The sequence below is a fragment of the Entelurus aequoreus genome, linkage group LG28, assembly GCF_033978785.1.
Source record: "Entelurus aequoreus isolate RoL-2023_Sb linkage group LG28, RoL_Eaeq_v1.1, whole genome shotgun sequence".
Classification (NCBI taxonomy): Eukaryota; Metazoa; Chordata; class Actinopteri; order Syngnathiformes; family Syngnathidae; genus Entelurus; species Entelurus aequoreus.
In genome coordinates this window covers 16,125,633-16,153,610 of record NC_084758.1, presented here as the reverse complement: position 1 = coordinate 16,153,610, position 27,978 = coordinate 16,125,633, and the positions used below count along the sequence as shown (strand labels likewise).

The following is a 27,978-nucleotide window of genomic DNA, read 5'->3' as shown; positions in this document are numbered from 1 at the left end:
TGAAAAGCTTAAAAAATGTGTCTCCTCAGTTCCCAAACGTTTACCGAGTGTTGTTAAAAGGAAAGGCCATGTAACACAGTGGTAAAAAAAGCCCCTGTGCCAACTTATTTTGCAAAGTGTTGCTGCCATTAAATTCTAAGTTAATGATTATTTGCAAGAAAACATTAAGTTTCTCAGTTCAAACATTAAATATCTTGTCTTTGCAGTCTATTCAATTAAATATAAGTTGAAAAGGATTTGCAAATCTTTGTATTCTGTTTTTATTTACCATTTACACAACGTGCCAACTTCACTGGTTTTGTAGTTCTAAACATATGTGTTGCATTGTTTTCCAAATGTATTATGTAAAATAAACAATGACGTCATTACGCAACCAGACTGGCTTGCTAACCAGGTTTACGGCTAACAACAGAGCAGTTTTTCGGTCTCTCCTTTTGCCCATTGATGCTATTTACAACATACAAATGACACCGATACAGATATTCTACTATTTTTAATACATATAAAAGGTATAAATATTGATAAGAATTAAGTTACACAATAATGATGTCACACATGTTATACATACACAGTATGTTTAAAATTCTGCAGCTTCATTTGCTGCTACTGATCTTACCAGCACATGTGTTTCTTACACTGGTACTTATAATAAAATATTTTATCACGCACACTGCAACTCAACACTTCCTCGCCGGTGTGTGTGTTCTCATGTGTTTTGTCAGGGATTGATTCCGCACAAAACTTGTGCCACACACCGAACAAGGAAAAGGTTTTTCCCCAGTGTGTGTTCTTGAGTGGGCTTTCAAACTTCCCCTCCGTGTAAAACACACGCCGCAGATTGAACAGGAAAAAGGTTTCTCTCCAGTATGTGTTCTCACGTGGTTTTTTAAATTTTGCTTTTTTAAAAAGTGTGTACCACACACTGAACAAGAAAAAAGTTTTTCTCCAGTGTGTATTGTCGCGTGGGTTTTCAAATTTTCACTCCGTGTAAAACATAAGCCACATTTTGAACAGGAAAACGGTTTCTCTCCAGTGTGTTTCCTCCTGTGTTTTTTCAATTGCTGATTCTGCGCAAAAGTCGCGCCGCACACTGAACAGGAGAACGGTTTCTCCCCAGTGTGTATCCTCCCGTGCACTTTCAGACTGTCAGTCCGGGTGAAACACAAACCACACGTTGAACAGGAAAAGGGTTTTTCTCCGGAGTGCGTTCTCGCGTGAACTTTCAAACTCCCGCTCCGTGTGAAACACAAACCGCAGATTGAACAGGAAAAGGGTTTCTCGCCGGTGTGTATCCTCATGTGCGTTACCAAGTGTGCTTTCTCATAGAATCTTTTACTACACACGGAGCACAGAAATGTTTTCTCTCCTGTGTGATATTTCACGTGTCTTTTCAGTCGATGTTTCTTGGCAAAGGTTTTGTCACAGTGAGAGCATGGAAAGCGTGCGTTGTCAGTGTGATGGGTCTTATCAGCTGTAGGGTCTTCATCGTCAGAGTCAGGAGAGAGTGACGCAGTGTCGTCACTATCTGATAGTGGAGCGAAGAGCTTGTCTGCTTGTGACCCTCCACAGTGGTCTCCATCAGCTTCTGTTGTCATGTGTTGAGTTGAGCTGCTGCTTGGAGGCTCCACCTCTCTCTTCTCCTCACTTTCACCTTTGACCTCATCATCTTCTCTCTTCACAATCACACCAATCACAGGGAACTCCTCAGGCCATTCAAGCTGCCTTCCCTCCTGACTGATGCCGTGTTCCTCCTCTTCCTCCTTCATGTGGGGGGGCTGTAGCTCTCCCTGCAGCTTTGGGAAAAGATGTTCTTCGCGGACTACTGCAGGACACAAGAAGACAAACACAAGCTTTAGAAAAAATCCGGCTTTGTTCAGTCACGCGAGGCATTTGTCCTGCGCCAGCATATGATCTTGAGGTGTATTTGGGCAATAGGGCGACACGACAGAGAGACGTCTAAGATGCTTTACTGAACCAAAAGTTGCTTTATTACAAGCGAGCGTCATTATACAGGGCTGCAGCTCCTGGAGGAGGTCAGGTCAAGAAAATGAGGCACTACCGACCTGGACACAATCTGGACTGGACCTTGTTTAAAAAGGCCTACTGAAATGATTTTTTTTTTATTTAAACGGGGATAGCAGATCCATTCTATGTGTCATACTTGATCATTTCGCGATATTGCCATATTTTTGCTGAAAGGATTTAGTAGAGAACATTGACGATAAAGTTCGCAACTTTTGGTCGCTGATAAAAAAAAAGCCTCGCCTGTACCGGAAGTAGCGTGACGTCGCAGGTTGAAAGGCTCCTCACATTTCCCCATTGTTTACACCAGCAGCGAGAGCGATTCGGACCGAGAAAGCGACGATTACCCCATTAATTTGAGCGAGGATGAAAGATTCGTGTATGAGGAACTTGAGAGTGAAGGATTAGAGTGCAGCGCAGGACGTATCTTTTTTTCGCTCTGACCGTAACTTAGGTACAAGGGCTCATTGGATTCCACACTTTCTCCTTTTTCTATTGTGGATCACGAATTTGTATTTGAAACCACCTCGGATACTATATCCTCTTGAAAATGAGAGTCGAGAACGCGAAATGGACATTCACAGTGACTTTTATTAATTTTGATTTCTATTTACTGTTTTAATTGGTTTTACCCTTTAAAATCGTTTTAATCATATTTATTTTTATATTGGTTTTATATTTATTTATTTTTTGTTTTTATTCAGTCATTGGTGGAGCTAAGGATAATATTTGAATATTGTTTTTAATATTGTTGTGCAGCACTTTGGAAACATTTTTGTTTAAATGTGCTATATAAATAAAGTGGATTGGATTGGATTGGATTAGGCCATGTCCATACGAACACAGATACTTAATAAACGCATACTTATCTCTGCGTTTAGGCCTCTTGTCCACACTCAAGACGCATACTTTTGTCTTTAAAAACTCAAGAGTTTTACAAACGCTGGCCAAAGTGTAGAGTTCCAAAAACTCTCCGCTCGGCACACACGGAGACTTGCGATTGGTTGTGCGCTGCTGTGCATTTCCGCTGCCTTTAAACACACTGTAAGAATAATTACTGTATGTTTGAACGTAAACATGCTGCTTTTTTCACTCAACATTAATAAAAAAGACACATTAAAATGGGCTTTGCGACACTCCCGCCGGCAGCTGTTTTGGATACGATCGCTGTGGAACCTCCACCTGATGGGACGACTTTGACAAGTAAGACTTTTTGCTCCGTGTCATAAGAAAGGTGCAACATTATCCTATGTTTTTAGTTTAGATTAGATCAGTTTATTTCAAAGGGGACAATGCAATTTCATAAAACACATGGTTAAAAAAGCCAGAACTAGCCAGAAGGCTAGTTTTCATCTGTAGTCCCCTGGCCATGATGTAAAAAAAGGCATTAAAAATTAAAATTTAAAAGAAAAAGAAAAGAAAGAGAGAAAAAAATAATAAAAGCACACAATACGTACACAATATGATCAAAAATAAAATACAACATCACAACATAACATTTATCTTAGCATCAAAACAGGCTTTTACCATGAATTGATTAACGTGGACCCCGACTTAAACAAGTTGAAAAACTTATTTGGGTGTTACCATTTAGTGGTCAATTGTACGGAATATGTACTGTACTGTGCAATCTACTAATACAAGTTTCAATCAATCAATCAGACTCATCTTTTAGCAGCTGTAGGCGTTGATAAGCCACATTTTAATTTTTTTTGTGAAGGCCTTGTAAGTTGTGACCAGTTTAACCTCCTCAAGTACTGAGCTCCACACATTTGCACTCCTTACTGACCAGGCCCACTTACTGAAAGTGCTCCTGCGCAGGGGAATATAACAGTCACCTCTGACAGAGCCTCGAGTGACACGCTCATGGCTGTTTCTTTGGCTGATGACTGTACTTAAATGTATAATGTAATTATATTATTCACATGTGAATAATGCTGTATAATAGACTGTATTTATATTATTCACATGTGAATAATGCTGTATAATAGACTGTATTTATATTATTCACATGTGAATAATGCTGTATAATACACTGTATTTATATTATTCACATGTGAATAATGCTATATAATAGACTGTATTTATATTATTCACATGTGAATAATGCTGTATAATAGACTGTATTTATATTATTCACATGTGAATAATGCTATATAATAGACTGTATTTATATTATTCACATGTGAATAATGCTGTACAATAGACTGTATTTATATTATTCACATGTGAATAATGCTATATAATAGACTGTATTTATATTATTCACATGTGAATAATGCTGTATAATACACTGTATTTATATTATTCACATGTGAATAATGCTATATAATAGACTGTATTTATATTATTCACATGTGAATAATGCTGTATAATAGACTGTATTTATATTATTCACATGTGAATAATGCTATATAATAGACTGTATTTATATTATTCACATGTGAATAATGCTGTATAATAGACTGTATTTATATTATTCACATGTGAATAATGCTGTATAATAGACTGTATTTATAGTATTCACATGTGAATAATGCTGTATAATAGATTGTATTTATATTATTCACATGTGAATAATGCTGTATAATAGACTGTATTTATATTATTCACATGTGAATGATGCTATATAATAGACTGTATTTATATTATTCACATGTGAATAATGCTGTATAATACACTGTATTTATATTATTCACATGTGAATAATGCTATATAATAGACTGTATTTATATTATTCACATGTGAATAATGCTGTATAATAGACTGTATTTATATTATTCACATGTGAATAATGCTATATAATAGACTGTATTTATAGTATTCACATGTGAATAATGCGGTATAATACACTGTATTTATATTATTCACATGTGAATAATGCTATATAATAGACTGTATTTATATTATTCACATGTGAATAATGCTGTATAATAGACTGTATTTATATTATTCACATGTGAATAATGCTATATAATAGACTGTATTTATATTATTCACATGTGAATAATGCTGTATAATAGACTGTATTTATATTATTCACATGTGAATAATGCTATATAATAGACTGTATTTATATTATTCACATGTGAATAATGCTGTATAATAGACTGTATTTATATTATTCACATGTGAATAATGCTGTATAATAGACTGTATTTATATTATTCACATGTGAATAATGCTGTATAATAGACTGTATTTATATTATTCACATGTGAATAATGCTGTATAATAGACTGTATTTATATTATTCACATGTAAAAAATACCTAATTGTTTATTGTCTATTGTGAGCGAACTGTGGTGCTGAATTTCCCCCAGGGATCAATAAAGTACTTTCTATTCTATTCTAATATATTCATGAACTCTGCCAGAAGATCTGGAGCCAATTCATGCAGTACTTTATAGGTCAGTTTTAAGTCTGCAAATGTGTGAAGGCTGTCCCAGTTTAAAATACTGTATTTTTTTTTTAGAATGGCATAGTGATGATAGTGCCTAGGTTTTGTTTATCCATAACTTTAATTGCTTGTTTGTACAAGATTTCCAACGTTGTTGTTTCTTAACTCTGACCTGCCTGAGACCAGCTGGTAAGGCAATAGTTGAAGTGGCTGAAAATCATCGAATGCGAATACAATTTTGTGGCTTCAGTTGACGTTTCATTTCGAATTGCACGAAAATGTGCGAGATTAAACTTGATTATTTTACACAATTTGCCTTGTTTAACGACAAATCATGAAGTCAACTTACGTGTGTTGATTCCATTTGTGTAGATGTGCACCCGCGTAAAAAGTGACCAAGCAACGAACATAATGTAGCGTCCTCCTTCTAGTGTGTACTGATGTTAAAGACAATATACACTTCATTACACGTGTACTATATCACTATATCCATGATTAAAGGCTTTATAATTCCCTTAAACATGCTAAATGGTTTCCTTGGCTCGTTAGTGCGTGCTGGTTTTAGAAATAATGTACACTTCACTGCACATGTAGTACATCGTCATGTTGTTGAACACATAATTCTATCAGTGTTGGGTTTCAGCAGCACAGGCGTGCATTCGCTCTTTAACCCTTGTGTAATGTTCATATTGTTGTTACTCAGCCAGCGTTTGTGGGTCTGATCGCAAATTTTTGTTGACAGAAATAATGTATCTTAATTTTTATTTTCTACACATTTGTACAACATTGTAAATCATTAGTAAAATGGAGGCTTCTCACAGGATGAGATAACTTCTGGGAATTACTGGCTCAGAATGACCAAAGGTATAGATGTGTGTGTCCAAGTTAAAGGAAACGGCAGGCTGTCTTCTTCTAATGGATTTATTACAATCTTTGCAAGCTGGGTAACGTTTGCTCTGGTCTGGAACAACATGGCACACAAACAACTACCAGAAATGCAGCCAATATGCATATAATGTGTCATGAAACATGCAAATATAAACTAAATACACAGAGGACATAAGTAAAGGAAAGTAAATGAGCTCAAATATACCTACAAACGAGGCATAATGATGCAATATGTACATACAGTTAGCCTAAATAGCATGTTAGCATCGATTAGCTTGCAGTCATGGATTGACCAAATATGTCTGATTAGCACTCCAGCAAATCAATAAAATCAACAAAGCTCACCTTTGTGCATTCACGCACAGCATAAAACGTTTGGTGGACAAAATGAGACAAAGTGGCATAAAACGCGTCTTTCTGTGGCAGCGTCGGAGAAAGTTGCACATGTAAACAAACTACGATGAGTTCAAGGATGGCTGAAATTAGTAGGACAAAACGGTGCTTGCCAAATACTCTCGTCAGTGAAGCATGCATAACATAAACAGTGGGATTTCTAACAATTAGGAAGGTTTGTGTCATGTTTGTTTACCTACAGAAAACATATCAAAACAAAAAAATTGTTTTTTTGTTCATCTTTTTCCATTTTCACACATCTCTGAAAAAGAGGTCCAGGGAGCCACTAGGGCGGCGCTAAAGGATTAAAAGATGTTTTTGTCAGAGACGCATTAACGTTTTGACTTGAGCTCAAAGGTGTGAGTGAAAAAAGGTTCCGTTTTCGGTTTGGTGTACATTGTTGTTCTTTTTTAACACCAGAGAATACCATAAAACAGCCTTTGTAAGCAAAGCTGTCGTTAGCTACTGTGCTACTTTGTATGCTTTTTAACCATTTGTGGCCTTTTTACAGCATTTTTCTAGTTTTGCTTGGTCAACTAAAGTCCAGAGAAAGCAACTGGACAAGTGAAAATTCAGGAAAAATCAGGGTTGGCTAAAAACTGGATCACAATACAATTGTTTAATGTATATAATGTGAATAATTATTGATATGTTATGACCTATTGAAAATAAGGACCATGAGAAAAATATATTAAATGTAACCATTTTTATTTCAAATGTAACCTTCCTCTGATTATAATCCCTTCAGCTATCAAGGCAGAAAGGAAACGTCAACACAACCATGGAAAACACTCAAGAAATCAATGTAAACAAAATTCTAAAATCACATTGAACACTTAACAATAAAATCTTAAATGAAGGTGCAAAAATAAGGAATATGTAAGAAATGCTTAATAAAGTGCTAGAAAATGTGAAAATGTAAACATAGAGAAACAAGAAGAACTATTTTATACAGGCTCAATGCCATGATGTTACAGCTGTGCTCTAAAGGGTGAGCGTGGCTACAGTGGTGTGGTATTAGCGGTCTTGCCTTGCATCATTTACAAACCACATTGGTCTGACTACGGTCCCTTTGGAAAAAAAAATCAAAAAACTGCCATACTTTCCAGGTTACTTTTCCTGTTTTATCCACAATTTCTTCGCTCTCTGCAGCATTTTGACTTTCTCTACTAACTAGGGGTGTAACGGTACGTGTATTTGTATTGAACCGTTTATGTACGGGGGTTCCGGTTCGGTTCGAAGGCGTACCGAACGAGTTTCCACGCGAACATATTAAGTAGCCGCCTAAGCTAAAGCCTTAACAAGCTGCTCTGCTTTCTGCCTCTGGCTCCTACACAGCACCCAGCATTGTCCCACCCACACAACCATCTGATTGGTTACAACCTTAGCGGTAACAGCCAATCAGCAGTGCGTATTCAGAGCGCATGTAGTCAGTGCTTCTGCAGTGGGGTTAGCAGATAGGTGTTTAGCAGGTGAGCATCAGGCAGCGGACTCTCCCCAAATTAAAATAAACACCTCCCAGTCAACTACTAGTAACGTCACTATGAGCCCGTTGACCTTCTAGAAACAAACTGCAGCTCAGCTCGCTCGCAGTCCTGGCTTGAGGTGAAGGCTAATTAGCTTTTAGTGTAACGGTAGCTCATTTTGCGGTGTGTGTGTGTTAGCTCATTGTGCGGTGTGTGTGTGTGTGTGTGTGTTTTAGCTCATTGTGCGGTGTGTGTGTGTGTGTGTGTGTGTGTGTGTGTAATCATTAGTAATGTAGCGGCCTAGTTTTGAATGGCAGGGTCCCTGCTATCACATGTTGATAAAAATATAACATTTACATAATAAAAAATCAACTACAGGCTTCCCAAATGCTGTAATAAATTAGGCATGGTGAGTTGACTTGAAACAGTTTAATGTTGCACTTTTTATATGTAGAAGAAAAGTTTTGTCATTTTATTTAATCTGAGCAACAACTTGAGGCAGTTTAATGTTGATTAACGTGGGCAGAATTATAATAGTGTTCCCAATGTTAAAAGGATAAAGCCATTGTTTACAAATTTGGTAAATAAATAACCAAAAAATGCATATTTTGTTGTTTTCTGACTGTACCGAAAATGAACCGAACCGTGACCTCTAAACCGAGGTACGTACCGAAACAAAATTTTTGTGTACCGTTACACCCCTACTACTAACCCATTGCAAAGAATCAACAAGACGGCGCAACAAAACTCAATACTGTTACCTGATTGGCTGTTAGCGTGTCACTCTCACTCACTTCCTGCGTTGCTCGGTGACCAAACAGCGAGTGCCTTTGTTCATGCAACCAACATTGCTTCGCAACTTCCGCTTTCTTCCAACGAAGAAAAAAAAAAAAAGACGTTTTATTTAACACATTTTTTATTGGTTTCGATTACGTGTCAATCGCGATATATATTGATATCGTTTTATAGTCAAACTCTTTAGCCCCTAGCAATTTATTTTTTGACAGTTAAGGTCAAACTGTCATGCTCCCCCATGCAAAAGAACACAAACACACACACAAGTAAAATAAATATATATCCAAGCACATTCTGACATTTGTTTGCAAACATATTGTTAATAAACAAGGTATTACTATGGCATGAAAAACGACTTTGCATACCTTCCTCGCTTTCAGGGTCCTCACCCAAACACAAAGTCATTGTAAGATTTCAGCCTTTACAGCTTTTAATGTCAGTTATTGATGTATAAACTTGGGAGAAAAGAGTAGGTAGTTTACAGTGTCTGTGGCGAAATTATTCTCTGCATTTGACCCATCACCCTTGATCACCCCCTGGGAGGTGAGGGGAGCAGTGAGCAGCAGCGGTGGCCGCTGCCCCGGGATCACTTTTGGTGATTTAACCCCCATTTCCAAACCCTTGATGCTGAGTGCCAAGCAGGGAGGCAACGGGTCCCATTTATATAGTCTTTGGTATGACTCGGCCGGGTTTTGAACTCACGACCTACCGATCTCAGGGCGGACACTCTAACCACTCGGCCACTGATTTCGGATTCTGATTCTATCTGTGTCCGCAAATTTGACAGCAATAAGCTAACTAAAGCATGCCAGGCGCAATGTAACGTCCTTGCTAGCGGCTAACGTCCCTCCACAGTGCAAAGCCACTTCTGAGTTAGTAATCCTCACCTCCGTAGCGGCAAATAAACTAAACGTTTCTTACTAGGATGACGAGGAATAGCAAAACATGTGACACTACACACTGTAGGTGGATATGCCTACTGCTAAGCTGGAGCTTTTGAATGTAAACAAAGATGGACGGATCGATACAAAGACTGACAGTAACGATATCAAGTATAATGTATATAGCGCAGTTGTGCGGGTGTTTTAACATCATTTGACTCTGACTTGTCCAGGGTTTTCGACTTTTTCATAATTGTTCCATTCCCTTTTACCACAATGTTTACAAACGCTGTCCTTCACGATGGCTTGAGTTGTGACGTTAATAAAATGTTATACGTTTCTGTTCACTGTCATCAATCACACATTAAATTATTTTGTCTACAGCCACAAATGGTTGAACTTGCACTTACCATCTTACACAAATATTTCAGCTTTGCTGTGGGCTTTCGTAATATCTGCCGCTAGCTCAACTCTGTTGTAAACATACACAACACTGCACACTGGTCCTGCTCCATACATTCTGACCAGGCTGTAAGGCTAATTAGTTTATGCATTTATCTAAAATAAAAAAATATTGTCAATACAATTTTTGATACCTTTCAATTAGGTATTTAAGATTTTTTTGTGAAATTTGACAGAATTTAAAACATTCTAAGGTTTTAAATCTATGACCATGAACTGATGAAGCCTACTTGGATGAGAGGCCAAATGTCTTCTAAGACAAACTGAACAGTCCAGTTGTGATCGATTGAATGCCCTGAGAATAAAATTAAATCTGGATCTTCTGCTTACTTGGACTGTGAAGAAGCTGTGAGGACTCAGGTGGTTTGTCTTCATGGTCTTCAGTCTTGACAGAGACAACAGTCAGTGGAAACTTGGTGAGATCAGCCTCCTCCTGCCCTAAAAGACCCTCTCTCTCCTGAGTGATCCAGAGTTCCTCCTCTTCCTCTTTAATGTGGGGGGGCTGCTGGATGTCTTTTGGGTGAATAAGTAAATACGATTAAAATAGAATCAATGAGATTGTTTGCATTCTTCTGTGTGTTGTGTTAAAAGTGTGTAGCTAAACAACCAACAAAAACATAGAAAAGCTGTATGGTCATTGGTATATATTGTATATATATGTTATAGAACAGTGGTTCTTAACCTGGGTTCGATCGAACCCTAGGGGTTCGGTGAGTCGGGCTCAGGGGTTCGGCAGAGGTCAAGACACACCCGACTCATCGTGTAAATAAAAACTTCTCCCTATCGGCGTATTACGGATACGGCAACAGCAGAAGTCAGACTGATTTGCAGGTGTGTTGTGTGTTGTGAGTTTATGCACTGTGTTGGTTTTGTTCTTTGAACAAGGTGATGTTCATGCACGGTTCATTTTATGCACCAGTAATAAAACATGGTGGCACTTTAGTATGGGGAACATATTCACCATTAATTAGTTGCTTATCAACATGCATATTAGTAACATATTGGCTCTTAACTAGTCATTATTAAGTACTTATTAATGCCTTATTTGGCATGGCCTTATTATAACCCTAACCCTCTAACCCTGGCCCTAACCAAATAACTCTAAATTAAGTCTTTGTTACTTAGAATATGTTCCCCTTACTAAAGTGCTACCAAAAACATATAACTTTGTCTTGAATTTGAAAAAAAAAAACATTTTATTTTCACTAAAGAAGGGTTCGTTGAATGCGCATATGAAACTGGTGGGGTTCGGTACCTCCAACAAGGTTAAGAACCACTGTTATAGACATAATATAATATATCTGTATATATAATATACTGTACATATATTATGTATATATTCGTATATATGTTATATTTTATATCGCTATATTTAGTCTATTTATACCTGCATTGTCCTTTCCATCCTTACACTTTCCATCATTGTAACTGAGCTACTATGTTGAACAATTTCCCTTGTGGATCATTAAAGTTTGTCTAAGTCTAAGTCTATACAAGAAGGGCAGGAGCAGACTATTTTTCCTGAGGGGGCTTAGGTCTTTTAATGTGTGCAGCAAGCTGTTGGAGATCTTTTTTCAGTTTGTTGTGGCCAGTGCCCTGTACTTTGCAGTGGTTTGTTGGGGGAGCAGCACCAGCAAAAGGGGTTTAAACCGGATTAACAAACTGATCCGGAAAGCCGGCCAAACTATTGGCACGCAGTTGGAGGCTTTTGTGTCAGTGATGGACAGGAGGACACTCGAAAAACTGCTCGCCATCATGGACAATCCTGCCCACCCACTCCACCAGACAATTGAGGGACAGCGGAGCTCATACAGCTTCGTTCCCGCAGTGTTCCATTCAAGAACTCCTTCATTCCACACTCCATCCAGCTGTATAATCACTCGCCATACAACAATAGATGATATCGGTCTATCACCTGACCGCTTCTATGATAGCTACCTCTCTTTGTTTATCATGTCTATTTTCTGCTGTATATACTCTCTAATTTATGCTGCCCTTTTTTTGCTGCAGCTGTTACATAAACTGTAATATTGTACATGGTAAATGGGATTTGTTATATATTGTATATATTACATACAAATATAATATCATATAATAATTAGAGATGTCCGATAATATCGGACAGCCGATATTATCGGCCGATAAATGCTTTGAAATGTAATATCGGAAATTATCGGTATCGGTTTCAAAAAGTCCAATTTATGACTTTTTAAAACGCCGCTGTGTACACGGACGTAAGGAGAAGTACAGAGCGCCAATAAACCTTAAAGGCACTGCCTTTGCGTGCCGGCCCAGTCACATAATATCTACGGCTTTTCACACACACAAGTGAATGCAAGGCATACTTGGTCAACAGCCATACAGGTCACACTGAGGGTAGCCGTATAAACAACTTTAAAGGCCTACTGAAATTAAATTTGTGTATTTAAACGGGAATAGCAGATCCATTCTATGTGTCATACTTGATCATTTTGCGATATTGCCATATTTTTGCTGAAAGGATTTAGTATAGAACAACGTCGATAAAGTTCGCAACTTTTGGTCTCTGATAAAAAAAAAAACTTGCCCCTACCGGAAGTAGCGTGACGTTGTCAGTTTTTCACTCCCTCATATTTTCCTATTGTTTTCAACGCAGCTAGAGCGATTCGGACGATTACCCCATTAATTTGAGCGAGGATGAAAGATTCGTGGACGAGGAACGTTAGAGTGACGGACTAGAATGCAGTGAAATACATTTTTTTTTTCGCTCTGACCATAACTTAGGTACAAGCTGGCTCATTGGATTCCACAATCTCTCCTTTTTCTATTGTGGATCAGGGATTTGTATTTTAAACCACCTGGGATACTATATCCTCTTGAAAATGAGAGTCGAGAACGCGAAATGGACATTCACAGTGCCTTTTATCTCCACGACAATACATCGGCGAAACGCTTTAGCTACGAGCTAACGTGATAGCATCGTGCTTTAACTGCATATAGAAACAAAAAAAATAAACCCCTGACTGGAAGGATGGATAGAAAATCAACAATACTATTAAACCGTGGACATGTAAATACACGGTTAATGCTTTCCAGGCTGGCTAAGGTTAACAATGCTGTGCTAACGACGCCATTGAAGCTAACTTAGCAACTTAGCAACCGGACCGCACAGAGCTATGCTAAAAACATTAGCTCTCCACCTACGCCAGTCAGCCCTCATCTGCTCATCAACACCCGTGCTCACCTGCGTTCCAGCGATCGGCGGAAGGACGAAGGACTTCACCCGATGCGTTTGGCGGCCCGGAGACGTAGGAAGTCAAGGTGAGGTCGCCGGCTAGCGCGTCTGCTCTCCAACAAAGTCCTCCTGGTTGTGTTGCTGTAGTCCGCTGCTAATACACCGATCCCACCTACAACTGTCTTCTTTGCAGCCTTCATTGTTCATTAAACAAATTGCAAAATATGTCCAGAATACTGTGGAATTATGAAATGAAAACAGAGCTTTTTGTATAGGATTCTACGGGGTACCATAACTTCCGTTAAACTGACTTCGTCACGCGCATACGTCATCATACCGCGACGTTATAGCCGGATATTTCCCGGGAAATTTTAAATGTCACTTTATAAGTTAACCCGGCCGTATTGGCATGTGTTGCAATGTTAAGATTGCATCATTGTCATATAAACTATCAGACTGCGTGGTCGGTAGTATTTGGTTTCAGTAGGCCTTTAACACTGTTACAAATAAGCGCCACACTGTGAACCCACACCAAACAAGAATGACAAACACATTTTGGGAGAACATCCGCACCGTAACACAACATAAACACAACAGAACAAATACCCAGAACCCCTTGCAGCACTACCTCTTCCGGGACGCTACGATATACACCCCGCCCTACTCTCTACCCCCCGCCCTCCCCCCCACCTCAACCCCGCCCACCTCAACCTCCTCATGCTTTCTCAGGGAGAGCATGTCCCAACTTCCAAGCTGCTGTTTTGAGGCATGTTAAAAAAAATAATGCACTTTGTGACTCCAATCATAAATATGGCAGTGCCATGTTGGCATTTTTTTTCCATAACTTGAGTTGATTTATTTTTGGAAAACCTTGTTACATTTTTTAATGCATCCAGCGGGGCATCACAACAAAATTAGGCATAATAATGTGTTAATTTCACGACTGTATATATCGGTATCGGTTGATATCGGAATCGGTAATTAAGAGTTAGACAATATCGGAAAATCGGATATCGGCAAAAAAGCCATTATCGGACATCTCTAATAATAATATAATAGTTCAGTATATATTATATACTCTATATACTGTATAATATGTAAATATTACATATATGTTATATTTTATATTGCTACTTTGGTACATTTTTAGTCTACTTTATACCTGTATTATCCTTTCCATCCCTACCCTTTCCATTCTTTGTAACTGAGCTACTGTGTGGAACAATTCCCCTTGTGGATCAATACAGTTTGTCTAGGTCTATATGGATTACAATGTCAAATATATGTGTGAGTTTTGTGTAAACATGTTTATACACCTTGTTACAAACAGAGGAACATCAACCTGTCATACATACTGTGTCTGAAACTGTCTTGTTTTCATGAACAATACAAAAACAAAGCAGTGCATCACCCTGACAAGACAATTTTAAGAATAGTGTTAATAATGAAATAGAAAGTTAGTAAACATGTGAGAGTAAGAAGTAAACAAACCTGCTCTGAGCAACACGACTTGTTTCTCGAAAACAGCGTCCAGTTGTTGAAGTTGTCGATTGTTCTCCTCTTTTGTTGGAGAGAGTTCTTTCTTATACTCTGCTATCGTTATTTCGCACATTTTCACACAATCACAACACTTTACACTCACATTTGACCTCCGCTTGGTATCTTCCGCGTCCCTTTGTTAGCAGCTAACAAGCTAAAGCTATCTAGCTAGCACTAGAAGCTTCAAAGTGGGCTCAGTATAATGTATCCGAATACAAAGAATTACTAACGACATTTACTCTATAAAACAACCTATATGTGCAAATGTATGTACTGATTAAAAATACAGAACTATAATGCCTACGTCAAGGCCTTCTCCGTAAAACGCCATCTTGGTTTTTTTTACTTCCTCGTTCTTTTTCTTTTCTCTATTTCCAGCAGACTCCAAGAGCATTTCAGGCGTACTGCTGCCCCCCACAGGTTCTTAACGGGATTTCCTTGTTCTGTCCTATGGCCCATATTACATTAACAGCACAGTATATTTGTATTGAAAATACAAACAATACATATTGAAAATAAACAGACAAATTGAGGCACTTTAACGTATTAGAATATTTCAAACAAAAATGTTGAGCAATGGACATCTTTATATAAACAAAACGTGTTAATAAAATAAAGTAAGAAACAATACAATAGGATTAAAAAAAACTATAATAGTATTAAATATGTAAAACAAACAAAACAAATGTATACATGCATGTAAAAAATTAGCTTATCTAAAACAACCTAAATTCCTCCAATAAATATGCTAATTTAAGGACCATTTTCCAAGATTTAATGCCTTATTCGCCCTAACCCTCTAACCCTGGCCCTAACCCTCTAACCCTAACCCTCACCAAATAATTCTAAATTAAGTCTTTGTTACTTAGAATATGTTCCCCATACTAAAGTGTTACCAAAAACATATAACTTTGTCTTGAATTTGAAAAAAAACAACATTTTATTTTTCACTAAAGAAGGGTTCGGTGAATGCGCATATGAAACTTGTGGGGTTCGGTACCTCCAACAAGGTTAAGAACCACTGCCCTAAGCTTAGAGACCAAGTTGTTAATATGGGCTTCAAATGAAAGCTCCTGATCAAGAGTAAAACCCAAGTACTTGTAATTTAAGACCTGCTCTTTAGGGTTTCCATTTGATGTTACAATATTTAGAATATTTTCCAGTAGCACCCTTGAATGAGAGAAAACCATTACCTTGCTTTTATCTGTATTTAAAACCAAATTAAGATCAAATAAGCGAGCCTGGATGACATCAAAAGCAGCTTGTAAAAACTCAAAAGCCTGAGTGATGGAGGTTGAACAGCAATAAATAATGGTGTCGTCTGCATACAAATGGCACAATGCATTTGACAAATGATTGCAAAGATTATTTAAGTAGATAGAAAATAAAAATGGGCCCCAGCACTGAGCCTTGTGGAACTCCTTTGGTAATGTCCAGTAATGAAGAGGTCGTCCCAGCCACCTGTACACGTGTTCTGCTGGAAAGATAGTCTGTGAACCAAGCAGCTGCATTTTTAGGTAATCCAACGTGATGAAGGGCTTGAATGAACAGACTGTGGTCTACTGTGTCAAATGCTTTTGACAAATCAATAAATAGGGCGACACAATATTTCTTGCCGTCTACAGCCTCGATTAAATCATTGAGGACCTTAGAGCAGCTGTAATAGTGCTATGCTGTTTTCTAAAACCAGATTGAAATGGAGATAAAATATTGTTTGATTCTAAAAAAATCCTTTAGCTGGTTATTGATGATCTTCTCAAACAATTTTGCTAAAATGCATAATTTAGAAATGGGTCTGTAATTATTATAGTGGTTATCGACTATTTCATGTCAAGTCAAGTCAACTTTATTTATATAGCACGTTTTCAACAACTTTTAAATTGCACCAAAGTGCTTTACAGCAGTGGTCCCCAACCTTTTTGTAGCTACGGACCGGTCAACGCTTGAAAATTTGTCCCACGGACCGGTGGGACATATTGTGTTTCTTATGTTGATTTAATAAAAATAAAAAATAAAAATAAAAACTTATTTTTTTTTAAATATATTTTTATTTCTTGTGCAGCCCGGTACCAATCGGTCCGCGGACCGGTACCGGGCCGCGGCTCGGTGGTTGGGGACCCCTGCTTTACAGGTTAAAAAAGCATAGAGTAAAAAACAAAACAAAACAAAACCAAAAAAAACCAAAGAACATAAACAATGAATGTCGTCGGTTGACACAGTATTTTGGTGAGCCGCTGTTTTAAACAAATAAAATAAAATAAAACATTTTATACAACCACAAATAAATATATATGAAGAAACAAACTCAACTCACACCATAGTCGCTCACATATGACGTCATTCATACGCCAACAATTATTGTCAGATCTCGCGAGATCTGACAACACTGCGCGTGAACAAAACAAGACCGGGCGGAAAAACAAGATGGCGTTTAACAAAGAATACGTTATTGTGTTTGAAAATAGTTCCGTGTTCTTATTCAGTGCGTACATTCACAATTATATGTTGTTTAATAGAGTAAACGTCGCTAATGTGTTTGTGTCGGATACATTAGTCTAATACAAGCGCACTTTGCTGCTTCTCATGCTAGCTCGTTAGCTTAGCTTGTAAGCCTAGCGGGCTGCTAAGTTGCTAACACAGAGAAGTGGAATTTATGAACACATCGCAGCGATCAAGTGTGAGTGGAAAGGGTTGCGATTGCGTGAAAATGTGTGAAAGAACGATAGCAGAGTGCGTGAGGGTAATTTCTCCCACGAAGGAGGAGAACGAGCGACAACATCAACTACTAGACGCCTACTATAGGAAACATCATCAAGTTGTGTTACGAACAGGTTTGTGCCCTTCTTCTTACTGTGAGAGTCCAGTCTATAGTGGGTCTAACATAATAGTGGGAGAGTCCAGTCCATAGTGGATCTAACATAATAGCGAGTCTAGTCTATAGTGGATCTAACATAATAGTGAGTCCAGTCCATAGTGGATCTAACATAATAGTGAGTCCAGTCCATAGTAGATCAAACATAATATTGTGAGAGTCCAGTCCATAGTGGATCTAACATAATAGTTTGAGAGTCCAGTCCATAGTGGATCTAACATAATAGTTTGAGAGTCCAGTCCATAGTGGATCTAACATAATAGTGTGAGAGTCCAGTCCATAGTGGATCTAACATAATAGTGTGAGAGTCCAGTCCATAGTGGATCTAACATAATATTGTGAGAGTCCAGTCCATAGTGGATCTAACATAATAGTGTGAGAGTCCAGTCCATAGTGGATCTAACATAATAGTGTGAGAGTCCAGTCCATAGTGGATCTAACATAATAGTGTGAGAGTCCAGTCCATAGTGGATCTAACATAATAGTGAGTCCAGTCCATAGTAGATCAAACATAATATTGTGACAGTCCAGTCCATAGTGGATCTAACATAATAGTTTGAGAGTCCAGTCCATAGTGGATCTAACATAATAGTGTGAGAGTCCAGTCCATAGTGGATCTAACATAATAGTGAGTCCAGTCCATAGTGGATCTAACATAATAGTGAGAGAATCCAGTCCATAGTGGATCTAACATAATAGTGTGAGAGTCCAGTCCATAGTGGATCTAACATAATAGTGTGAGAGTCCAGTCCATAGTGGATCTAACATAATAGTGTGAGAGTCCAGTCCATAGTGGATCTAACATAATAGTGTGAGAGTCCAGTCCATAGTGGATCTAACATAATAGTGTGAGAGTCCAGTCCATAGTGGATCTAACATAATAGTGAGTCCAGTCCATAGTGGATCTAACATAATAGTGAGTCCAGTCCATAGTGGATCTAACATAATAGTGAGAGAATCCAGTCCATAGTGGATCTAACATAATAGTGTGAGAGTCCAGTCCATAGTGGATCTAACATAATATTGTGAGAGTCCAGTCCATAGTGGATCTAACATAATAGTGTGAGATTCCAGTCCATAGTGGATCTAACATAATAGTGTGAGAGTCCAGTCCATAGTGGATCTAACATAATAGTGAGTCCAGTCCATAGTGGATCTAACATAATAGTGAGTCCAGTCCATAGTGGATCTAACATAATAGTGTGAGAGTCCAGTCCATAGTGGATCTAACATAATAGTGTGAGAGTCCAGTCCATAGTGGATCTAACATAATAGTGTGAGAGTCCAGTCCATAGTGGATCTAACATAATAGTGAGTCCAGTCCCTAGTGGATCTAACATAATAGTGAGTCCAGTCCATAGTGGATCTAACATAATATTGTGAGAGTTCAGTCCATAGTGGATCTAACATAATAGTTTGAGAGTCCAGTCCATAGTGGATCTAACATAATAGTGTGAGAGTCCAGTCCATAGTGGATCTAACATAATAGTGAGTACAGTCCATAGTGGATCTAACATAATAGTGAGTCCAGTCCATAGTGGATCTAACATAATAGTGAGAGAATCCAGTCCATAGTGGATCTAACATAATAGTGTGAGAGTCCAGTCCATAGTGGATCTAACATAATAGTGTGAGAGTCCAGTCCATAGTGGATCTAACATAATAGTGTGAGAGTCCAGTCCATAGTGGATCTAACATAATAGTGTGAGAGTCCAGTCCATAGTGGATCTAACATAATAGTGTGAGAGTCCAGTCCATAGTGGATCTAACATAATAGTGAGTCCAGTCCATAGTGGATCTAACATAATAGTGAGAGAATCCAGTCCATAGTGGATCTAACATAATAGTGTGATAGTCCAGTCCATAGTGGATCTAACATAATATTGTGAGAGTCCAGTCCATAGTGGATCTAACATAATAGTGTGAGAGTCCAGTCCATAGTGGATCTAACATAATAGTGAGTCCAGTCCATAGTGGATCTAACATAATAGTGAGTCCAGTCCATAGTGGATCTAACATAATATTGTGAGAGTCCAGTCCATAGTGGATCTAACATATTAGTTTGAGAGTCCAGTCCATAGTGGATCTAACATAATAGTGTGAGAGTCCAGTCCATAGTGGATCTAACATAATAGTGAGTCCAGTCCATAGTGGATCTAACATAATAGTGAGTCCATTCCATAGTGGATCTAACATAATAGTGTGAGCGTCCATAGTGGATCTAACATAATAGTGAGTCCAGTCCATAGTGGATCTAACATAATAGTGTGAGAGTCCAGTCCATAGTGGATCTAACATAAAAGTGAGTCCAGTCCATAGTGGATCTAACATAATAGTGTGAGAGTCCAGTCCATAGTGGATCTAACATAGTAGTGAGTCCAGTCCATAGTGGATCTAACATAATATTGTGAGAGTCCAGTCCATAGTGGATCTAACATAATAGTGTGAGAGTCCAGTCCATAGTGGATCTAACATAATAGTGTGAGAGTCCAGTCCGTAGTGGATCTAACATAATAGTGTGAGAGTCCAGTCCATAGTGGATCTAACATAATAGTGAGTCTAGTCTATAGTGGATCTAACATAATAGTGAGTCCAGTCCATAGTGGATCTAACATAATAGTGAGTCCAGTCCATAGTGGATCTAACATAATAGTGAGAGAATCCAGTCAATAGTGGATCTAACATAATAGTGTGAGTCCAGTCCATAGTGGATCTAACATAATAGTGAGTCCAGTCCATAGTGGATCTAACATAATAGTGTGAGAGTCCAGTCCATAGTGGATCTAACATAATATTGTGAGAGTCCAGTCCATAGTGGATCTAACATAATAGTGTGAGAGTCCAGTCCATAGTGGATCTAACATAATAGTGTGAGAGTCCAGTCCATAGTGGATCTAACATAATAGTGAGTCCAGTCCATAGTGGATCTAACATAATAGTTTGAGAGTCCAGTCCATAGTGGATTTAACATAATAGTTCGAGCGTCCAGTCCATAGTGGATCTAACATAATAGTGTGAGAGTCCAGTCCATAGTGGATCTAACATAATAGTGTGAGAGTCCAGTCCATAGTGGATCTAACATAATAGTGAGAGAATCCAGTCCATAGTGGATCTAACATAATAGTGTGAGAGTCCAGTCCATAGTGGATCTAACATAATATTGTGAGAGTCCAGTCCATAGTGGATCTAACATAATAGTGTGAGAGTCCAGTCCATAGTGGATCTAACATAATAGTGAGTCCAGTCCATAGTGGATCTAACATAATAGTGAGTCCAGTCCATAGTGGATCTAACATAATATTGTGAGAGTTCAGTCCATAGTGGATCTAACATAATAGTTTGAGAGTCCAGTCCATAGTGGATCTAACTTAATAGTGTGAGAGTCCAGTCCATAGTGGATCTAACATAATAGTGAGTCCAGTCCATAGTGGATCTAACATAATAGTAAGTCCAGTCCATAGTGGATCTAACATAATAGTGTGAGTGTCCAGTCCATAGTGGATCTAACATAATAGTGTGAGAGTCCAGTCCATAGTGGATCTAACATAATAGTGTGAGAGTGCAGTCCATAGTGGATCTAACATAATAGTGAGTCCAGTCCATAGTGGATCTAACATAATAGTGAGAGAATCCAGTCCATAGTGGATCTAACATAATAGTGTGAGAGTCCAGTCCATAGTGGATCTAACATAATATTGTGAGAGTCCAGTCCATAGTGGATCTAACATAATAGTGTGAGAGTCCAGTCCATAGTGGATCTAACATAATAGTGTGAGAGTCCAGTCCATAGTGGATCTAACATAATAGTGTGAGAGTCCAGTCCATAGTGGATCTAACATATTAGTTTGAGAGTCCAGTCCATAGTGGATCTAACATAATAGTGTGAGAGTCCAGTCCATAGTGGATCTAACATAATAGTGAGTCCAGTCCATAGTGGATCTAACATAATAGTGAGTCCATTCCATAGTGGATCTAACATAATAGTGAGTCCAGTCCATAGTGGATCTAACATAATAGTGAGTCCATTCCATAGTGGATCTAACATAATAGTGAGTCCAGTCCATAGTGGATCTAACATAATAGTGTGAGAGTCCAGTCCATAGTGGATCTAACATAATAGTGAGTCCAGTCCATAGTGGATCTAACATAATAGTGAGTGTCCAGTCCATAGTGGATCTAACATAATAGTGTGAGAGTCCAGTCCATAGTGGATCTAACATAATAGTGTGAGAGTCCAGTCTGTAGTGGATCTAACATAATAGTGTGAGAGTCCAGTCCGTATTGGATCTAACATAATAGTGTGAGAGTCCAGTCCGTAGTGGATCTAACATAATAGTGTGAGAGTCCAGTCCGTAGTGGATCTAACATAATAGTGTGAGAGTCCGGTCCGTAGTGGATCTAACATAATAGTGTGAGAGTCCAGTCAATAGTGGATCTAACATAATAGTGTGAGAGTCCAGTCCATAGTGGATCTAACATAATAGTGTGAGAGTCCAGTCCGTAGTGGATCTAACATAATAGTGTGAGAGTCCAGTCCGTAGTGGATCTAACATAATAGTGTGAGAGTCCGGTCCATAGTGGATCTAACATAATAGTGTGAGAGTCCAGTCAATAGTGGATCTAACATAATAGTGTGAGAGTCCAGTCCATAGTGGATCTAACATAATACTGTTCTAAAAAGGGGGTCTCTATTTAAAGGCTGGAGTATACAAATGAGTTTTAAGATGGGACTTAAATGCTTCTACTGAGGTAGCATCTCTAACTGTTACCGGGAGGGCATTCCAGAGTACTGGAGCCAGAATAGAAAACGCTCTATAGCCTGCAGACTTTTTGAGGGCTCTGGGAATCACTAATAAACTGGAGTTTTTTTTAACGCAGATTTGTAACAGGGACATATGGTACAATACAATCAGCAAGATAGGATGGAGGTAGACCGTGTAATATTTTATACGTAAGTAGTAAAACCTTGAAGTCGCATCTTAAGTGCACAGGAAGCCAGTGCAGGTGAGTCAGTATATATATATATATATATATATATATATATATATATATATATATATATATATATATATATATATATATATATATATATATATATAGGTATATACAGTATAGGTGTAATATGATCAAACTTTCTTGTTCTTGTCAAAAGTCTAGCAGCCGCATTTTGTACCAACTGTAATCTTTTAATGCTAGACATAGGGAGGCCCGAAAATAATACGTTACAGTAATCGAGACGAGACGTAACGAACGCATGGATAATGATCTCAGCGTCGCTAGTGGACAAAATGGAACGAATTTGAGCAATATTACGAAGATGAAAGAAGGCTGTTTTAGTAACACTCTTAATGTGTGGCTCAAACGAGAGAGTTGGGTCGAAGATAATGCCCAGATTCTTTACCGAGTCGCCTCGTGTAATTGTTTGGTTGTCAAATGTTAAGGTGGTATTATTAAATAGGTGTCGGTGTCTAGCAGGACCGATAATCAGCATTTCCGTTTTCTTAGCGAATGAATATGGAACCGTTTCAGACACACAATATTTTACAAGAGGTTGGTGTTCCTCTCAGTTTGTACCAATGTGTATCAACATGTTTACACAAAACTCACACAGTCACCGAATATAGTTAACATCGTGATCAATATAATTCATAGTTTCATGGCTAATTCTACTTCGTGATTTTGACCAAATGCACTAATAAGTGAAATTAAACATAGTACAGTAGTACAGGCCAAAAAGTTTGGACACACCTTCTCATTCATTGCATTTTCTTTATTTTCACGACTATTTACATTGTAGATTGTCACTGAAGGCATCAAAACTATGAACGAACACATGTGGAGTTATATACTTTACAAAAAAATGACTGAAAACATGTTTTATATTCTAGTTTCTTCAAAATAGCCCCCCTTTGCTCTGATTAGTGCTTTGCACACTCTTTTGGTATCTCTCGATGAGCTTCAAGAGGTAGTCACCTAAAATGGTTTTCATTTCACAGGTGTGCATTATCAGGGCCAAGTACATAACTCCACATTCATAGTTTTGATGCCTTCAGTGACAATCTACACTGTAAATAATAATGAAAATAAAGAAAACACATTATCGGCCGATAAATGCTTTCAAATGTAATATCGGAAATTATCGGTATCGTTTTTTTTATTATCAGTATCGGTTTTTTTTGTTGTTTTTTTATTAAATCAACATAAAAAACACAAGATACACTTACAATTAGTACACCAACCCAAAAAACCTCCCTCCCCCATTTACACTCATTCACACAAAAGGGTTGTTTCTTTCTGTTATTAATATTCTGGTTCCTACATTACACATCAATATATATCAATCAATCAATCAATCAATCAATGTTTATTTATATAGCCCTAAATCACAAGTGTCTCAAAGGGCTGTATATCAATACAGTCTGCAAGGGATACAGTCCGTAAGCACACATGATTGTGCGTGCTGCTGGTCCACTAATAGTACTAACCTTTAACAGTTAATTTTACTCATTTTCATTAATTACTAGTTTCTATGTAACTGTTTTTATATTGTTTTACTTTCTTTTTTATTCAAGAAAATGTTTTTATTTATTTATCTTATTTTATTTTTATTTTTTTTTAAAAGGACCTTATCTTCACCATACCTGGTTGTCCAAATTAGGCATAATAATGTGTTAATTCCACGACTGTATATATCGGTATCGGTTGATATCGGTATCGGTAATTAAGAGTTGGACAATGTCGGAATATTGGATATCGGTAAAAAGCCATTATCGGACATCCCTAATATATATATATATATATATATATATATATATATATATATATATATATATATATATATATATATATATATATATATATATATATATATATATATATATATATATATATAAATATATATATATATATATATATAAATATATATATATATATATATATATATATATATATTTATATATATATATATATATATATATATATATATATATATATATATATATATTTATTTATATATATAAATATATATATATATATATATATATATATATATATATATATATATATATATATATATATATATATATATATATATATATATATATATATATATATATGGAGAAGCGGAGGCGTGTGTGTGTTGAACTACCTTTTTTGGTCCTTCAAGGTGTATGAGTAGCTGTCTTGTTTCAGTTTCAGTTTATTTATCTATGTATTCAAAAACAACCCCAGTTGGCTGTACAGACATTAGAAACAATTACAAAAATAATAGTAAATAGTCCAAGCAGTGTCACATTTTAACACAGCAGGACGTATGTAAGGTTTTATTGCTATGTTTTTTGTGCGTTTTTTCATGACTTGCTGCATTGCATATGTTATTACCTGATGCTCGGTACGGTTATGACGTCTTTGAATGCCAATGTGGTGACTGATGAGATCTGCAGGACAATGTCTCTCGTGACTGGGCAAAACATGTGTTTGTCTCCTTGTGCCCTGCAGACATCCCTGAGCAGCAGGAGTGGAACTCCAGTATGGAGCAGGACGAGCCCCACGCCCCCCGTATTAAAGAGGAAGATGAAGCGCCACAGCCTCCTGTGTTAAAAAAGAGGAGATTGAGCCACAACTCCATTAAAGAAGAAGAGGAGGAACACAGCATCAGTCAGGAGGGAGAGCATGTTGACGTCACCAAGGTGCCATTGACTGCTGTGATTGTGAAGAGAGAAGATGATGAGGTCAAAGGTGAAAGCGAGGAAATGAGAGGGGTGGAGCCTCCAAGCAGCAGCTCAACTCAACACATGACAACAGACGCTGACGGAGACCACTGTGACAAGCTCTTAGCTCCACTATCAGATAGTGACGACACAACGTCGCACTCTCCTGACTCTGACGATGAAGACTCTGAAGCTGATAAGACATGTCACACTGACAACACACACTTTAAATGTTCCAACTGCGGCAAAACCTTCAAATATCCCAGTGATCTGACAATACACATGAGAATACACACTGGAGAAAAGCCTTTCATGTGCTCAGTTTGTAGTAGAAGTTTCTCTCGGAAGGAACATTTGATAAAACACACACGAATACACACTGGGGAAAAACCTTTTATCTGTTCAGAGTGCAACAAAAGCTTTTGTGGCCGAACAAACCTTGTCGTGCACATGAGAACCCACACCGGAGACAAACCCTTCGTGTGCTCGGTTTGTAGTAAAAGATTCTCTCTGAAGCAGCATTTGACAGTGCACACTCGAATACACACCGGTGAAAAACCCTTTTCATGTTTAGTCTGTGGTAAAGGTTGTATAAAAAATAGCGATTTGAAAAAACACATGAGAACGCACACTGGTGAAAAACCATATTCCTGTACGAGCTGCAACCAATGCTTTGGCGACCAATCAGCATTTTTGAGACACATTAGAAAACATACATTTGACAAAGTGTAGAGTTGCAGTGTGTGTGATAAAATATTGTCTTATATGTACCAGTGTAGGAAACACAAGTGTAAGCTGCGATCAAAACTTTGTAAACTTTGACTTTCTAACAACATCCCCACTTATAACATGTGTGACATCATTGTTGTGTGTGTAACACAATCTTGTTAATATGTTTCTACCATTTATAGATAGTATTGTGTTATTGTTTCAGTTAAGTGCATGTATTAATATAAGCTTGGCTTCTTCCTGCTCCTTTTTGGACATGTTGGAATGTGCAATTGTAAATATGTCACCTATGCACGGTAACTGTATGCATGTTTAAAATAAACTATTACCAATACCAAACAGCAACAGCATTAAGATTATGGTAAATGGGCTAAAGATGCTAAGTTAAAGTGTCGTAAACATGGTGGAGAGCAGACTGCTGCAAATGCGGAATGTGCCGCAATGTTAGCATCGATTAGCTTGCAGTCATGGATTGACCAAATATGCCTGATAAGCACTCCAGCAAATCAATAAAATCAACAAAGCTCACCTTGATGAAATCACGCTCAGTAGAAAACATTTGGTGGACAAAATGAGACAAGGAAGGAGTGGCATAGAACACGTCTTTCTGTGGCAGCATCGGAGAAAGTTGTACAAGTAAACAAACTACGATGAGATCAAGGATCGCTGAAATTAGTAGGACAAAACGGTGCTAGAGCCGCGGGTTGCTGACCCCCGGGTTAAGTGTTGTGTACTGTACCTTTAAGAGGATGTGACAACAGAGGTTGCATGTTTTATTTTGGTTGGTGAATGATGAGGATAGAGACAAACAATAGTCTTTGGTGTGGATTATAACATAATTGTCAATACATGGACTATGGGTTGTTTTGTTTTCCCGGAAGGCAAAGGAAAGTTGGCGCGGGCAAGGCGTGAATGTAAGTACGTATTTATTTAAACACTAACAAACTACAAAAAAGGGAGCATACAAAAGGCGCGCACAATGGTGGAGAACAAACTTGACTAATGAAACCAAAAGACTAGCACAACGGCAATTAACTATGAACAATAAACAAAAAGTTACTTGGCATGGAACTATGGGAGCATGAAGTCAAACAGAGTTAGCAGGGGTGTCAGAAATGGCATGGCATGAAGTGAGCAGAGGTAGTATGGATGATGTCACCAGGACGATTAAGAGAAACAGACAGGTTTAAATCATCAGTGAAAACAGGTGCGTGACTCAAAACGTGAAACAGGTGAAACTAATGGTTGCTATGGTGACAAAACAAGGGAGTGAAAAGCAGGAACTAAGTGTACAAAACCCAAACGGAACATAACTTAAACAAAACATGATCAACAGACATGACAATAATGTTGGTACTTAACAAATTAAATCGGGATGCTAACAGCAGGCTGACGCTGATCCAAAGTATAAAAAATGACAGGGTTTATTTTAACTTTTCTTCCTGACAAACGCTAACAGGAATAGCCAAAAAATAATACAGATGACGTTAGCACAAACACGTCATTTAGACGCTGGGACGTCTTTAGTCAAATTTGACACGGTCAAAAAAGCTCCACGCCCTGTTCGACCTTTCAAAACGAAACGTCGGATGGGTCTTGCAGGTGGCA

General features: G+C 37.8%; 2 protein-coding genes across 8 annotated transcripts; one reads left to right on the top strand and one right to left on the bottom strand.

Annotated features, from left to right (window-relative positions):
• Positions 1-25: 25 nt before the first annotated feature.
• On the bottom strand, positions 26-27,492 carry LOC133645235 (gastrula zinc finger protein XlCGF17.1-like). 7 transcript variants are annotated; one of them, XM_062040131.1, is made up of 4 exons: positions 15,013-15,468; positions 14,877-14,933; positions 10,638-10,820; positions 28-1,822 (listed from the first exon to the last, which is right to left on the bottom strand). In XM_062040131.1, the coding sequence occupies exon 4, from the start codon at positions 1,764-1,766 to the stop codon at positions 678-680; it is 1,089 nt and encodes a 362-aa protein (XP_061896115.1). In that variant the 5' UTR covers positions 1,767-1,822; positions 10,638-10,820; positions 14,877-14,933; positions 15,013-15,468; the 3' UTR covers positions 28-677. The 7 variants fall into 7 exon arrangements, with proteins under 7 accessions (XP_061896113.1, XP_061896116.1, XP_061896117.1 ...); XM_062040130.1 differs by lacking the exon at positions 14,877-14,933 and having other exon boundaries at positions 15,013-15,081; positions 15,164-15,468; XM_062040132.1 differs by lacking the exons at positions 10,638-10,820; positions 14,877-14,933 and having other exon boundaries at positions 27-1,822; positions 15,013-15,081; positions 15,164-15,469.
• On the top strand, positions 17,408-26,680 carry LOC133645237 (zinc finger protein 33B-like). Its single transcript, XM_062040134.1, has 2 exons — positions 17,408-17,891; positions 25,430-26,680. Exons 1-2 carry the CDS (start codon positions 17,714-17,716, stop codon positions 26,371-26,373), a joined length of 1,122 nt encoding a protein of 373 aa, XP_061896118.1. The 5' UTR covers positions 17,408-17,713; the 3' UTR covers positions 26,374-26,680.
• Positions 27,493-27,978: the final 486 nt, after the last annotated feature.